The sequence below is a fragment of the Corythoichthys intestinalis genome, chromosome 6, assembly GCF_030265065.1.
Source record: "Corythoichthys intestinalis isolate RoL2023-P3 chromosome 6, ASM3026506v1, whole genome shotgun sequence".
Classification (NCBI taxonomy): Eukaryota; Metazoa; Chordata; class Actinopteri; order Syngnathiformes; family Syngnathidae; genus Corythoichthys; species Corythoichthys intestinalis.
In genome coordinates, this window is record NC_080400.1 from 51,855,036 (window position 1) to 51,872,109 (window position 17,074).

Below are 17,074 nucleotides of genomic sequence, written 5' to 3' on the forward strand. Positions count from 1 at the left end.
CCACAGACTATGTAGTAGTCATTTTATATCCGGTAAGATGCATTTAAGATATACTTAGAGGGTTTTGGGCTGACAAATAACCACAATTAAGATCATTGCTAGGCTAATCGCCGACAACATACACGTATGTATGTAGTGAGAGTGCTATCGCTAAACCATATAAACATTAAAAGCCTTAACTCCATTGACAAACGACATGAAATACATTAGACTTGACAGTGGATGTTAGCAATAACAAAAGATTTTGAATTGAAAATTTCGTAACTCACCTTTCCAAGCACAAGATAGATTCCTGCCGAATTTTCGTGGACGAGGACCTGTTTCACCCAACCAGCAACGAAGTATTTATAAGCCTCCTAGCTCTTGAAGTTTTTCAAATTTTCGTGAGAATAGGCTGATTTTGTGTGGAAAAGATAATTGTAAACATCAGCGTAGCAGATGTCAGGCAGACAGGACGAAGACAGTGGGTCGAAAAACATCGATTTGGGCATCAAATATGGATCTGGCGACTGTATAGAACGAAGCTTTTCCACATAACGCCTTTTATGCAACACATCCAGTGAGTTTACGGCATCAGAAAGCACCGGGTCTTCCATGAAATGCATTTTAAATTCCTCGATCAATTGAAACCAATGCTAATACAGAGACAAAATGACGGACAAGTGGGCGGAACCATACAGCGAGCACGTGGTTTTGTGACGTCGGTGGGTAGGGTCTATAGCCCATAGAGAGCACCCATGACTAGACAACAATAGCACTTTCATTAAAGGATGCTGCATTCATTACAAACATTGCCAGTCAAGTCATATTTATATTCACCGCCCTCAATCACAACAATGTTGATTAAAAGTGGGTTCAAATCCAGCATCAACTAACGCACATTGTTGTTATGCATAGCAAAGAAGCTTACACCGCCTGCAGCAAAAATAAAAACTGTCCCTCTGTCCAATGACATTGTCTTTTTTGTTCTATTAATTTTTGTTTGTTCGGTCAAATTGTTTGGCATATTATCGTCATGAGTTAATGTTGCTAATCAATTTGAATTTATTTTTATTTATTGATTTTATTACATTTTATTTTTCAGTATCAAATGGTCAAAAATGTACATTGAGTGTATTTTTACAGTTCAGATGTTTGTTTGTTTTTAATTCAGGCAAATTAACGCACTTTTCTGTTACAAACAAAACAATGTTAATAAAGTTATAATTTATATATTTTAATTACATTATTATTTAATAATACGCTTATTTAAGCTGATCGATATTACCTTTCACTCTTTAAAATTAAAAAGGACACAACGTTATGCAGAGGTGCACTTAAAGTAATAATAATTTCATGAACAAATGATACTATTTGCAGTGGTAGCAGAGAGTTGGGGGGTCGCGAAGCATTTTAGTCATCCTGGAGGAGGGCGTAACAGTAAACAATTGAGAAGCACTTGTCTAAGATAATGTGGAGGAAATTATGAAGAGTTTACATTGAATGGCAGTACTAGCACACAATCTTCAAGTTTCTACGGAGGTAAAAAAAAATTCCAGTGGAAAATTCTTTGAGGATAACGGAATTTTATCTGGAATTATTTAGAGGAAGCCTATATGATTGCAGTTCTGTCTTTCCATTCTACGAGTTAAAATCTCATCGGTTTTTGGCCACATTCACTGGACAGTTATAGGATGTGCACACTTGGGAAACCACAATATTACTACTTTTTTGTTTGTAATTATTTTTTTAACTTCCCCTCTTTTTTTCTTAATTGATTTTGCAGGTTATAGGACATATTAATCGTGAACACTTTTAAATAATTAGTTTCACTTTTTATTTAACAAATACATTTGATCAGACATGGAGGACTTTTTATATCCAGTTTAAAAATACAATGTCAGTAGCAAACTTTTTTCTTTTTTTTACTCATGTTTGGTCAAAAAACAATTCATGTATAATCCAACAAATGACAGATACACCTTTTAATCAGCTAAATTTGAACAATTTGAAGATAAAAAAAAAGTCCCTCAATAAAAGATGATGAATACACCAGGAAAATGGGTATGTTCTTTCTGTTTTTGCGGTAGACCCAATTTTTTGCTCAAGACTGTCAAGTGAGTGAGTGTAGCCTCAGGTTTTTAATAAATTATTTGTGAAACTAATGTTTAATAATAGAAATATAAAACAATTTAAAAAATAACTACTGATTTGCTGCTGTGTGGGAGTCTGGCCTCCTTGGGGCAGTGTGGCGCATATATTATTAAAGTCAAGATTTAATTTTGTTAATTTAACTAATTTTTCAAATATTACGAGGAATATAAGTTTGAAGCAGTGTGGTATCACCTGTCTTTATGCTTTACTACAGCGTTTGTTTGTAAATATTCTTTATTTGAAGGTGAACACCACCATAATTTCTGCTGCTACAGCGTTTTATTTTATTTACTTTTTTTTAGGTGTTGAAATAAAGTTGATGTTTTTTTTACTTTACAAAATGTGCTTTTTTTTTTTTTTTTTTTTTTTACCCTAAGTGTAACCTTTCAGTTTTCTGTCAATTTCAACATTTAGATATGTATTTAAAAAAAAAAAAGACAACCGACATACTAGAAATAACATAGAACCTGTTTATTAAATTCAAAAGTGAGATTAAAGTGAGATAATGCTGAAAAATCAAAATGCCGTTGTGGTAAAAGACTTAACATAACAATGTCAACAATTTTTTATCAAACATTAACAAATGAACAACATTGAATTATTTTTCCATTTCAATGTCCTGGGGTTGCTCTTTTCGTTTGCGGTAGAGGAATATGGCAAGGACAACTATGACAATGAAGAGTGTGGTGATAGTGACAACGATTGCAGCGACTGCAGTGGTTGTCAGCAATCGTGGACTGCTCACACTGTTGTCCTGCAGTGAACAGTCCAGGTGAAGGTCACAGTGTTTGGTGCCCACCATACTTTCCACCGTGCAGCGATAGCTTCCACACTCCCGCTCGGTGATGTTGAAATGCAAGGTGGCTCCTGTGGGGTCCACAGTGGCCTGAGGAGGCAAGACCTTATTTCCACTGGTCTTGGACCAGATGTAATGCAAAGGTGGGGTGCCTTGCAGAGAGCTGCATTTCAGCGTCATACTGTTGTCTTCTTCGTCCACACTGCAGAGAGGCTGACTGGGTGCCTCTATGACTGTCAGGTCTAAGATCTTCTTGTCCAGTTCTGGTAACTTCTTCACCAGACAGCGGTACATCTCCGTGTCTGACGGACGTACATCTTTGATGATGATAGACGCGTCTCCGTTTTGGGGATCGGCTGATGTGAAGTGGACCCTCCCCTCCATTGGTTTGTACAAATCGGAATACAAGCGGCCGCCAGTAAACCAAATGATGGGTTGCTCCTCTCGGTCTGCAGACTCAATACTCCACGAGACCTCCGTGTACTGCTGAGAGTCCACGGTGTGAGTGTACACACAGGGTAGCTGGACACTTGACCCCCTGGCGACGTAGTAGTGGTTCATTTCCTTCTGGATTTCCAGAGGGCATGCTGGACAAATGTTGAAAAACACTCCCAGGAGGACAGAAGGCCAAAGGAAGTGCCACATCATCGCCATGTATACACCTGCAAGTAAAAGACAAAAACATACTGGAATTAATCAAACACATTTTAGGATTTTTTTTTTTCCTATCACTATAAAGCAGGGGTGGGCAAACCGGTCCTCGAGGGCCGCAGTGGGTCCTGGTCTTTGTTCCAACTGATTCAGCACACACAGTATAACCAATGAGGTTTCAGTGGAAACAAGGAGCACCTGACTGCAATCAACTGATTGCACTTGTAAGAAACCAGATTGGTGAAAGGCTGTCCTCATGATGGGTATGAACAAAAACCCGCATCCACTGCGGCCCTTTGTGGAATTAATTGCCCACCCCTGCTATAAAGCATAGACTTCACATCAGCAATCATGTTTTCATTATAAATGTAAAAAACAATGGAAAACAGAATAACACTGACATCAGTTAAATGTATTTTACCTCGATCCAAGTTTAAATGTTTTCAATCAGTCATGTTTACTCTTTAAATAAAAACTATACAATTGAAGACAGCAATTTTTTTTCCCAAGTGTTAAAATAAATGGAAAACACAAACACTGCCAGAATAACATGTTTTTTGCATGATTACAAGTATAAAAGTTATCAGTCATCAATGCTTAGACTATCAAATGAAATTAAAAGAAAAAAAGTTAACACTGCACTATTCAGCTTATGTGGAAACATGATCAATATAAAACACCACAATTCCAATGTCTCTCAAAACAAGTAAATAGGATTTCTTACTTGCTTATCTTTAGGAAGGAAGATGCACACCAACGACAGCAACACTTGTCTGCTTCTTTGGCATTTGGAGTAGTAATTCATCACGAAAAAGCAACTTATATCGGAAAGAGAAGATCAAAGCATCAAAGAGTTGAAAGGGCTCCTCTCATCGTGACGTCATGCTATTTGTTGACACGCCTCCGCCGCCATGACAGACGGCTTCGTGTACCGCGACTTCCGCTTTACTTCCGTACTTGCGCTCGCGTTTTCCGGTTTACACGTGCTCTAAACGTCGACACTAGGACGAATAATGGCCTTGTATCAAAAATTTGTCGCAAAATACCCAGGAGAAAATTATCTGTCCTAGTATAGACGTCAGGGCCATGGGTTTTCCTGTTTACACCACATACACCTCCAACAGACAAACAAAAACGCTTAGAAGAAACATGACAATGCACAAAGTGATCGCATGAAAACTTCAAGTCAAGGTTATTTGTATCATAGCCACTACTTTTCACAATGTCGTACTTTTTAATTCTATACGTATGACAATCAGTCTGTATATTTTTTAAGCAGTTGCATGGTCATGGTCTAATTTAACCAAAGGAGGGCGACATAACGAACTCAAAACTTTCTTTACTCGCGAAATATTTTTATCTTTGCATTCAGCCACCCCAACACACACATACACCGACGCACCCACTGTTTTACAATCACGGGGCTTTTCAAAGAAATGTCAAATCTCTCAATCTGACTCCAAATTAAGGGATTTTTTTTTCTTATTAAACAGCTTCAGAGACCTATACCCAAGAAGAAACTCATTCATCCAATGTTCAAAACAAGATTTAGTTTGAAAGTATCTGCATTTGTGAAGAAAAAAAATCACATTGATCACATAAACAAATATTTATTTGTGCCAAACATTTCAAACTTAATTGAATCTACTGTCCACTTTGAAAGATCAATTTGTTTGGACTGAAACCAGCTCCGCGTATTCCTCCAGAACAATTGCACTATATCACACTGAAAAAACAAATGTTCAAGATTATCAATGTCATTTTCAAAAAACACAAAACAATTGTGCACAAAATTAAAGATTTAAGTTGCCGGGAGTCTATGACCTGTTTGTTGCACACATATAGGCTGATATTTGTTAAATCAGAAAATACGTTTTCTAAAGTTAAGCATTTTAAATTCACTTCTGATGGCACTAATAGCCTATCAGCCCATAGAGAGCACCCATGAATAGACAATAATAGCACTTTCAGTAGTGGATGCTGAATTCCTTACAAACACTGCAAGTCAAGTATTATTTATGTTCATGGCCCTCAATCACAACAGTGTCTTCGTTGGGGCACGGGATGAACTTACTTACCTTTGGCACATAACAGGTGGTGGCAATAGCTAAATCACACTTGCAGCAAGTTAAAATGGACAGAACAGGTGGTGGTAATAGCTAAATCACACTTGCAGCCAGTTAAATGGATTCAAGTTGACTCAACCTCTGTCCTGTGTCCTTGTGTGTACCACATTGAGCATGCAGAGAAGAAAGAAGACCAAAGAACTGTCTGAGAACTTGAGAAGCAAAATTGTGAGGAAGCATGGGCAATCTCAAGGTTACAAGTCAATCTCCAAAGACCTGAATGTTCCTGTGTCTACCGTGTGCAGTGTCATCAATAAGTGTAAAGCCCATTTTTACTAACCTCCCTAGATGTGGACGGAAAAGAAAAATTGATGAGAGATTTCAACCAAAGAGTGTGCGGATGGTGGATAAAGAACCTCGACTAACATCCAAACAAGTTCAAACTGTCCTGCAGTCTGAGGGTACAAAAGTGTCAACCTGTACTATCCGTTGGCGTCTGAATGAAAAGGGACTCTATAGTAGGATACCCAGGAAGACCCCACTTCTGACCCAGAGACCAAAAAAAAAAGCCAGGCTGGAGTTTGCCTAAACATACCTGAGAAAGCCAAAAACATTTAGGAAGAATGTTCTCTGGTCAGATGAGACAAAAGTAGAGCTTATTGGGAAAAGGCATCAACATAGAGTTTACGGGGGGGATGAGGCCTTCAAAGTAAAGAACACGGTCCCCAAAGTCAAACATGGCGGAGGTTCCCTGATGTTTTGGGGTTGCTTGGCTGCCTCTGGCACTGGACTGCTTGACTGTGTGTTGGCATTATGAAGTCTGAAGACAGCCAACACATTTTGCAGCATAATATAGGGCCCAGTGTGAGAAAGCTGGGTCTCCCTCAGAGGTCATGGGTGTTCCGGCAGCAGGACAAGGACCCAAAACACACTTCAAAAAGCACTAGAACATGGTTTGAGAGAAAGCACTGGAGACTTCTAAAGTGGACAGCAATGAGTCCTGACCTGAATCCCATAGAACACATGTGGAGATATCTGAAAATGGCAGTTTGGAGAAGGCACCCTTCAAATCTGAGAGACCTGGAGCAGTTGGCCAAAGAAGAATGGTCTAAAATTTCAGCAGAACAATGCAAGAATCTCATTGATGGATACCGTAAGGGGTTGTTCGCAGTTATTTTGTCTAAAGTTTGTGCTACCAAGTATTAAGCTGAGGGTGCCAATACTTTTGTCAGGCCCATTTTTGGAGTTTTGTATAAAATGATATTGATTAAAAAAAATTTCAGTCTTATTTGTGTTTTTTAATTGCAAGCAAAATAAATGAAGATATTACTATCAAAGCATTTGTAAATGCAATCATTTTCTGGGAGAAATTGAGCATTATCTGACATAATTGCAGGGGTGTCAATACTTTTGGCCAGCACTGTATATAGCAATGGCTGTATTGTGAGATGGTGACCCGGCTGATGTCACATTCGCATTCTTCCTCAATCCAGGAAGTGTGAGATGTGCTTTAATGCTTTTGCACAATAACAGTATTAACAATATTCACAATAATAGTAAATGCAATAATGTGTGTTTAAAACTAGGTGTTATGATTGTTTTCTCTATTCACTTATGCTTTTTAGTGTTTACACAATGGAGTAAAGTTTCTGTTTTCAGTAAATGTCACCATAATGTTTCATTCTGGTTTCTGTTCTCAGTAAATGATACAATCTCGATAAAACAAAACTTACGCATGTGCAATGAATGCTCTCCAACTCCTTAATAAAAGGCTGGCGCTTCTCAGGGGAGGGTTTAGATAAGCTTGTTGCGTCCCCCACGGTACGCATCAATCTTTCTCCTGACGGCCGTCAGTGTTAAAAGCTTTATTTTCGTCTCAAGTCTGATTCTCTCTCCGCCCTCCTCTAGGTCTTTATTATTTTGCTAGATACAAGTAAGTTTAGACCCAACAATTCTTGGTGCCGAAAGCCGGGGCCTAAAAATCCGCGTCCTTCCGGGCCGCCGCGGGGCCAGTGGACGCCGCCGGGATATTTACGACCTTCTTCTCGTGACCGGGCGGCTGCGCTTTTGTTCCTGCGACGACCCGGATGGCCGGTGACAGGTCCCAGACGAACCAGGGCAGGACGGAGTGAGGTAGGATAAAGTTTAATTAAGTTGTTGACGCTTTCGGGTTTAAATACGGGGCGGATTGAATTATGAAGTCGAAGTACTGACTCATAATTGTTCGAAGTACTGAACATCCGTTAAGTAAACCGTTGAAATTTAAACCATCCTAGTTCGAAGTACTGAACTATTGTGTGACGAATTACGTGCGTTTAAAGGGTCTAAAAACGTTACCTAAACAGTAATCCTCGAAGTACTGAGGACTAACACACAGGCGATATTTTGCGAAGTAAAGACAAAATATTGCGGAAAGCGGGCCGAAGTACCGAGCCATAAAAAGTTATAAAAACGTCCAAACCCGGAGTCAGAGACGAGATAAAGCAAACATAATAGCGTAATAAAAAGCAAACGTGAAAAGACCGTGCACGGCAAATAAAATCGAAATTACGTGAAATAGAGGTCATTGAAACAACGAAACTTGCGAAAATGGGTCAAAAGGTCGCTAAAACAATAGAAGATAGACTGGAAAATGATGAAACGGGAAAAACGAAAGGTGAATTCGGTTGTGAATAGGAATTTCTGTGTATCTGTGTTGACAGTTTGTCATTGAGCTCAAATTGTTTGTATGCTTTTATTTTTGGTCTGGTGTGAACCATTAGTTGATTTGTATTTGAAATAGTACTGTCTTGTATGATAAGTCATTGTGGATAACTATGGTTGTTGTCATGTGACTGATTATGAGGCTCCGTTGTGTCTTTCTTTCATGATTTTTCATGTTCATAGTGATAATTGGTGAATTGTGATGTTGAAGGTTTGAGTAAGTTGCATGAAGGGCAGAGATAACCATAAGTTTGGGGAAAAGAGGAGCTGTGGAAGTGGGGCTTGGAAATTTTTGGGCGTGTGAGACGAGCGTCGATAAGCGAGGGAATTGTTTGTAAATAACTGACCGTTTTTTGTGCAAAATCGGAAAAAACTGGGAGTTTTTCAACATGAGGAGTGCGGCCCTTCGGTGGCCCCTATTTGCAACATGGGGTCCTCGACGGCATCCGCTGGGTTTTTGCCCAAATTAATTATAAGGGAAGGTTGTAATTGCAGCTGGGAATAGTCCAGCCTTTCCCTTGTACTATTTAGGATATGATTTTTGAAATGGAATCTCATTAGAGATAAAAAAAAAAAATAGACTTGAGCTAAATTGAAACTTATAGAACACTCTTAAAAGAAAATAAGAGAATGGCTAAAAGAGAAAGAAAATAGTTAATGTTTTGAAAAAGGAAAAGATCAACTGTTGATAAATAGCTGTTTGAAAATAAACTTAACAGATTTATTTTAAACAAAGAGCTAGTATGTTTGATAAAAAGAAAATCAGATTGTTAGAAATGTTCATTCAAGAATAGATATTGTTAAAGTAAATTCTTCTGAATGAAAGCAGATAATTCTACCAACCTGGAGTGACATACAAATGGATGTTTTTTAGTGCACGAAAAAACATTCTTTGTTCTCCTCTGGACTGCTGAATTATCCTCCATTATAAATTATATGGATGTCAGTTGAAAATGATTGGAATTAAAAAATTGAATTGAATGCTATAAGAGGTTTTGTTTTAAGTGTTAAAGAATAGCAGAGAAGCCATAGTGGAATAAAAGAGAAAGTTAAAATATTTTGTGAAGTAAATTGATCCTAAAGAATTATAGATTTTGACTAAAAACAATCAATTGAATAGATTATAATTGCGTCGTGGAATCGTAATTTTTGGATTACATGTTGATGAATCTTCAACAGTGACCCAAAGAAGGTGAAAAGACATTTTGTCAGCTCTAAAGAAATTCCAAAACAAAGAAAAATTCCAATTTTGTAAGTTTGAGTGGAACATTGCGCGATATATTAGTGCCGCTGCAAAATTCAATTTACTGATTAAAATGGGAGCTGACAAAATTGATCATAAGCAAATATTGGCATTTGCCAAGTGGAAATTATTATACTGGGAGAATTGTAACTCTGTAACTTTGGGTTGATTGCGGAACGTAAACTGTTTTTGATAGGGTAATAGTAACGGTAACCGTAATAGTATGGGGTTTAAGAGATTGTGCATTGTTTTCAAATTTGCGATATATGATTACAATTCTCCCAAGATAAGCTTGATTTATTAACCTAGCCTTTGGTTGATTTTGTGGAATTTGTTTAACGTGGAGTCTATAGAAGCTAACTAAGTAAACAGACTTACAGTATATATGTCAGAAAGAAGGGTTTTTTTGTGCCATCAAAGGGGACATTTGGCAAAGGAATGTGAGATAGAAGACATAAGCGAAGGGGAGGTGGTGAATGTTCCGGGTCGAAGACAAAGTAAATTCGAGACGCAGGGCGTGACTGGAGGAGGATCGCACCTCCGAGGGTGCGGCTTTGGAGAAGGCCCTTCCCACGGAGGAGGTTGATCTGTACCTCTTAGTTGATTAAATAAACTATAGACAAAGACCGGAAATGACAATATTGATGGGAAACACGCCAACTTTTTTCTTGTAGATTCAGGAGCGGAACATTCGTGCGTTAAAGACATTGCACGTTTAAGACGTTTAATAAAACAATCCGCGTCATGTCAGCTAAAGGGAAAACAACTTTAAATGCGATAAGTGAACCCAAAGAAGATCCAGACCCAATGTGTATAGTTGTCATGGCACCTAACTGGCCACACAATCTACTGGGAAGATACAAAATAGCAACTGATCAGACTTCCCAGTTCGTTGTGGAGGCTTATGATGACGTCTGATACCATTGGTCACTTGACGCTCCCACTCGGGGGGCTAGATAAAACAGTTGAGGCACTAATTGCAGAAATTTAAAGGCTATCAAAACATAGCATCGTCAACAGGAAAGCAAAAATGGGCGATGAAAGGTTTCTACCAAAATTATTGATCATATGGGCAGCTGAATAGAGCCACACGATTGTCAAGTGTCTACAGGGGGGAGGACTGAGTTGGTTAATAATTGGTTAATAGACACTATGACAATTGTGGCCCAATGTTTTCAATTCATACTTGGAAAGGAAAAAAAAAAATTTTTTTCAGTGTTTACTTTGCATAAACAATGTTAAGAGAGACCAAAAAGAGGGAGGTTTCTAGAACCAACTGAACTATTTCATACATTGCACATGTATTATATTGAACTAAATAGAGTGTTGGGGAAAAGATATTGCCTGGGGAAAAATAGATGTATTTTCTAGATGAGTTAAGATCTTTTCTAGCGTACATGAGGACGAAAAAACAGTGATTGCATGTACAGACCCCAGTTTGCCAGACTATTGGAAAAGACAAATTGGACAAATTAGTAACAGACTGATGCAGAAGGAAAGACTTTGCCACTTTTTAGACTGCTAGATTTAACCCCAGGACCTGTTAAAGGTTCTGGCAGCATTCCAGCTCACATAGGGAAACAGTTTGATCAAAGACAAGTTTGAGACAACAATGATCTGCCAGAATGTTCCGATCCACAGACTCTCAAGGTGCGGGTCGGAGACTTGGTCTTCCTGAAAGTGTTGCAGCGTGCCAGATGGGACAGTGAACGCTGGGACGGTCCTTACGAGATGGTGGGCTTCAGCTCGACTGCAGTGAAAGTCTTTCCAGTTGCCAGAAGGACCTAGCGACGCCAGTCCACCAGGCCCTGATTCCTAACGTCCCGACCTCACCTAAAGTCATCAAGACCATCCGGCAGCCGAGGAACATTCCTGACAAGGCCAAGCTCATCGACGAAGGTTCTCTACAACTATACCAACTTGGTACAGTCTAAGTACTCTGAGCAACTGCACGCGGTTTCCCTTGCGGCTATCTAGGATAGGGAAGCCCTGGACATGCTCCTCGCAGAGAAAGGCGGACTATGCAGCTTCATCAAGCAAACAGGAGAGTGCTGCACCATGGTCCCACTCCACACCGCCAAGAACGGCTCCATCCCCCAGCTCATGGACTGGTTCACCGATTTCAAAGAGAAACTTCACCATAACGAAGGAGTTCCTGAGAATGCTATCCTCAAGTGGTTCCTGGACAAGTTTGGCAGCTGGAGGAACGTCGTCATCTCCGCCATCACTGCAATGGCCTCCATCCTGGCCGTTGTTCTCGTTCTCTCCTGTTGCTGTGTGCCCCTCTGCAAGTTTATCATCAACCACGTGCTCTCGAACATGGACCAGAAGGTTAGCGCCATGTTCATCGCCCACACCGTCCAGTACGAGTCCGTAGCCCAAGATCACTCAGAGGATATTGACAGCGATATGGTCAGTGACGAGTCGGACTCTCTCGTCTAAAGTGGAGCGATATGGACAGGGACGAGTCGGACACTCTCGTCTAAAGCAGAACGATTTGGACAGTGACGATACGGACAATGTCGTCTAAAGCAGTTTCCCCATTTTGGCCATCCCGACTCTGCAACCCTATGGACTCTTGATAAATAACACTGACGCGGCGATCATAAATCGCTGAAATATGGCGTTCAAAAGTATTCCAGCCTGTATATACACTTGCTCACCATATTATTTCAATGTTTTGTGTTCCATGAAGCCATGGCAATGAAGCTGCTCTCGTCCCTAGTGCTAATGGGGAGGGAATAGGGGAATTTTTTCCTACGTGCTTAGGTTTTTCGCCCCTATCGTGGCATTTTCATAACTCCTGCTAATGGATAATTGACGGGTCTGACACCAACCCCGCTCTCAGGAATGTTTAACTCTGATGAAAGCTGAAAAGTTTTAAACCCACAACAGGAGGGAAATGTGAGATGTGCTTTAATGCTTTTGCACAATAACAGTATTAACAATATTCACAATAATAGTAAATGCAATAATGTGTGTTTAAAACTAGGTGTTATGATTGTTTTCTCTATTCACTTATGCTTTTTAGTGTTTACACAATGGAGTAAAGTTTCTGTTTTCAGTAAATGTCACCATAATGTTTCATTCTGGTTTCTGTTCTCAGTAAATGATACCATCTCGATAAAACAAAACTTACGCATGTGCAATGAATGCTCTCCAACTCCTTAATAAAAGGCTGGCGCTTCTCAGGGGAGGGTTTAGATAAGCTTGTTGCGTCCCCCACGGCACGCATCAATCTTTCTCCTGACGGCCGTCAGTGTTAAAAGCTTTATTTTCGTCTCAAGTCTGATTCTCTCTCCGCCCTCCTCTAGGTCTTTATTATTTTGCTAGATACAAGTAAGTTTAGACCCAACAGAAGTCACTAATTTCCATGGCGCGGGATTAAAAAAATTGAATAAGGCGGAAAACACAGACAAGACTGAAAAAGCAGTTTCTGCTCTTGCACACCTCTTTAAAAGAAACTGCTGTATTTTAAGCCAAAACAAGTGTTGTGTTTGATAGAACTATATGTCTATATGCTGCCATAGCAGATTCATGGCACATTAAGCCCCGGAACCATTTTTAATTTGTCCGTTTTACCCCAGAAGCCCCCGTTTACAGACGTCGCCCAATTGCTTTTGTTTCCACCCAGCAATAAAACGAAGGTAATTAATTATATTTTTATTCAAAATGTCTATCATTTTTAGCTTAGAAACATTAATTGGTGTCTAATTTTTTTTTTTTTTTTTTTTTAAACGACTTTAAAAATTATTCACTTGCATATTTCAAACTTTTAAACAAATTACGTCACAATGAAAAAAATGGTGTCTGTAAAAAAAATCACAGATATCTACCTCATAACTGTCGCTTAATTGTATTTTTTTGTTACTGTCACATTTTCTCTGATATGTTAGATGATAATCGATCCAAACAAACAAACAAAAAAAAAAAACGTTTAAAAGGGTAAATATATGAAAAAGAACATTTCGACCACTCTTTGATGTTTGCGATTTCTGCATCGCGACCCTTGTTATATTATCATGTTTCACCCATAAAATCCCCCCAAAATCCAGCTGTGGCCATTCACAGCTGTGTCTTGACACTCGTTGATACATGCTACATGGAGTTATTGAATTCAATTCAATTCAATTCAATTTTATTTGTATAGCCCTCAATCACAACAGAAGTCTCAAAGGGCTTTACAGAGGCAATATGATACACAGTTAGAAATGAAGCAACAAAGATATTCATCTTTGTTGCTAGATACAGTTCAAGTCCTGGGTATCCCCTATCCTTAAGACCCTTCATGCCGGCAAGGAAAAACTCCAAAAACTCCAGAGTCGATTGGGAGAAAAATGAGAAACCTTGGGGAGTACCACAGTCAGGAGAGATCCACTCCCAGGACGGATAGACAGGAACCCCAGAACTGCTAATGGGAATTAGCAAGCGAAGTTATAGTCCGTAAAAATACAGTGGAGTAAAGGAGCAAGAAGAGGTCCCTCTAGTCAGATGAGACGGGGGTAGCAGCGAGGACGTCTATCCAGCCAGGGGTCCGGACAGTCAGGAGGCTGTAGCTGAAAAATAGCCCCTCCCCAGAGGGGAGGGGGGAAAGGGGACACCAGGTGACTAGTGATGAAGAGACTAGACAACTAGATATTAACGTTGGAAAATAGAAATAAAGTAAGACAAGTGGTAGGTAGAGTAAGAAAAGGAGATAGAACTCAGTGGCTGTACTGCCCCCAGCATTATAGCTTCTAGTGCAGCTTAGACTAAACTGTGAGTCTACTCCGACTTCAACTAGCCTAACCATAAGCTTTGTCGAAAAGGAACGTTTTTAATCTAATCTTAAATGTGCAGACTGTCTCGGCTTCTTTAATACTAGCTGGAAGCTGATTCCATAAAACAGGGGCTTGGTGGCTAAAGGCTCTAGCTCCGACAGTACTTTTATAAACCCTGGGAACTACCAGTAGACCTGCATTCTGAGATCGGAGTGTTCTGTTGGGGCGGAATGGAACCAGAGCATCGGTGAGATAAGATGGCCCCAACCCATTAATGGTCTTAAATGTAAGAAGGAGTATTTTAAATTTAATTCTAAACTCGACTGGAAGCCAGTGAAGTGCCTGGAGCACAGGGGTGATGTGCTCTCTTGTATTGGTTCCTGTTAAAAGTCTTGCTGCTGCGTTTTGGACTAGCTGAAGACCTTTTAGAGAGGTTTTAGGACAAGCTGCAAGTAGGGAGTTACAGTAATCCAATCTCGATGTAACGAACGCGTGAATTAATTTTTCTGCATCGCTTTTAGATAAAATATTTCTAATTTTGGCGATGTTGCGCAGGTGAAAGAAAGCCGTTCAACAGGTTTGTTTAATGTGTGCTTTAAACGATAAGTCAGGGTCAAATAAAACTCCTAGGTTTTTAACTGTGGCGCTGGAGGCTACACTTACATTGTCCAGAGTGACTATCTGGGCAGCTAAAGAGTCTCTCACACTTTTCGGGCCTATTATAAGGACTTCTGTCTTTTCAGGGTTAAGTAGAAGATAGTGCTCATCCAGGTATTTATATCTCGGACGCAGGCGCTTAGTTTTTCTACTTGCCTGACGTGCTCAGGTTTAATTGATAAATACAGTTGTGTGTCGTCAGCGTAACAATGAAAGTTAATGCTATGTTTTCTGATGATATTACCTAGAGGAAGCATATACAGCGTAAACAAGATGGGCCCGAGGACCGATCCTTGCGGCACACCATAACTAACTCTAGAGTACGATGATGATTGCTGATTTACATTGACAAACTGGTACCTATTAGATAAATATGATTTAAACCAGCAGAGGGCTGCTCCTCTAATGCCTATGTCACATTCTAATCTCTGCAATAAGATATTATGGTCGATTGTGTCAAAGGCTGCACTCAGGTCCAACAGAACCAGGATCAAGACTAATCCAACGTCAGCGGCAAGTAGCAAGTCATTAGTTACTTTAACTAATGCGGTTTCAGTGCTATGATGAGCTCGAAAGCCAGACTGGAAATGTTCAAATAAACTATTGTCCTGTAAGTGCTGACAGAGCTGTTTAATTACCACTCTTTCAAGGACTTTGGAGAGAAATGGTAAGTTAGAAATAGGTTTATAATTGGCCAAAATATCAGGATCAAGAGTAGGTTTTTTCAAGAGCGGTTTAATAACTGCATATTTAAAGGACTGTGGCACGTAGCCAGTAACTAATGAGGTATTTATTATATTTAAGATAGTGTCAATAGTTAGAGGCAGGGTCTCTTTAAAAAGTTTGGTTGGGATTGGGTCGAGGAGGCACGTTGATGGTTTGGAGGACATTATAATTGAAATTACATCGATTTGGTCTACAGTGGTAAAGTTATTTAATATTTTAGAGGGGTTTATAGGAGATTCCGAATTCTTTGTCTGCACTTTATCAGACCTAATAACTGGAAGTGATTCATTTATTTTATTTCTAATAGTTGCGATTTTATTGTTAAAAAATTTTAGGAAGTCATCACAGCTAAGGGTGGTTGGGATATGAGGTTCTATTGAGCTGTGACTGTTTGTCAGCCTTGCTACAGTGCTGAACAGAAACCTAGGATTATTTTTGTTTTCATCTATTAAGGATGAGTAATATCTGGTTTTAGCCGTACGCAAGGCCTGCTTATATGTCACTAAGCTGTGTTTCCAGGCAGAGAGGGTGTGCTCTGTGTTGGAACGGCGCCAAAGTCTTTCTAATTTACGTGTCGATTGTTTAAGAGAGCGTGTTTCAGCATTATACCAGGGAGAGGCTCGTCTCGGCTTGACAAACTTTAATTTGGAGGGGGCGACGACATCGAGGGTAGTACGAAACGTAAACATAACACGATCAACAAACTCGTCATTAACAGCAAGGCCGGACATTATTGCTTCATAATTAGATGACATGGAGGCAAATATAGGCTGAATTATCTGTTTATACTCTGAAACAGAGCGATCACCTAATGTCCTTTTCATCTGACTTCTAGTCACTAGTGGCGGATTATCTTGAAGCACAAACTGAAAGGTAATTAGAAAATGATCAGACAGTACGGGGTTGTGGGGATGGACACTAAGATCACTAATCTCCGTACCATAGGTTAAAATCAAGTCCAGGGTGTGCTTGTGACTATGAGTTGGTTTATTTACATTTTGAATGAAGCCAGTCCCATCTAGTAGGTCATTAAAGGCCTTACCAAGGGAGTCACCTTCATCATCAACATGTATATTAAAATCCCCTACAATTATAATTCTATCCCAGCTTAGCAAAATACTAGATAAAAAGTCAGAGAAATCTAACAAAAACTGTGAGTAGGGACCAGGGGGACGGTAAACCACTATGAAAAGAACTGGTTTTTGGTTCTTCCAGTTAGCATCTATAATTGATAGTGCTAGACTTTCAAAGGAGTTATAAATGTAATTAGCTTTACTTTTTGGGCTAATACCTAAACAAGAGTGTGATATTACTGCCACCCCCCCTCCACGGCCCGTGC

The 17,074-nt window shown here is 39.6% G+C and overlaps 1 protein-coding gene across 1 annotated transcript; it reads right to left on the reverse strand.

The window, feature by feature from the left end:
* Nucleotides 1-2,731: 2,731 nt before the first annotated feature.
* On the reverse strand, nt 2,732-3,583 carry LOC130917104 (coxsackievirus and adenovirus receptor homolog). Its single transcript, XM_057838192.1, has one exon. The coding sequence runs from the start codon at nt 3,581-3,583 to the stop codon at nt 2,732-2,734; it is 852 nt and encodes a 283-aa protein (XP_057694175.1).
* Nucleotides 3,584-17,074: the final 13,491 nt, after the last annotated feature.

Excerpts from the sequence above, each read along its gene's own strand:
- LOC130917104 (XM_057838192.1), bottom strand. The coding sequence starts at position 3,583 with ATGGCGATGATGTGGCACTTCCTTTGGCCTTCTGTCCTCCTGGGAGTG.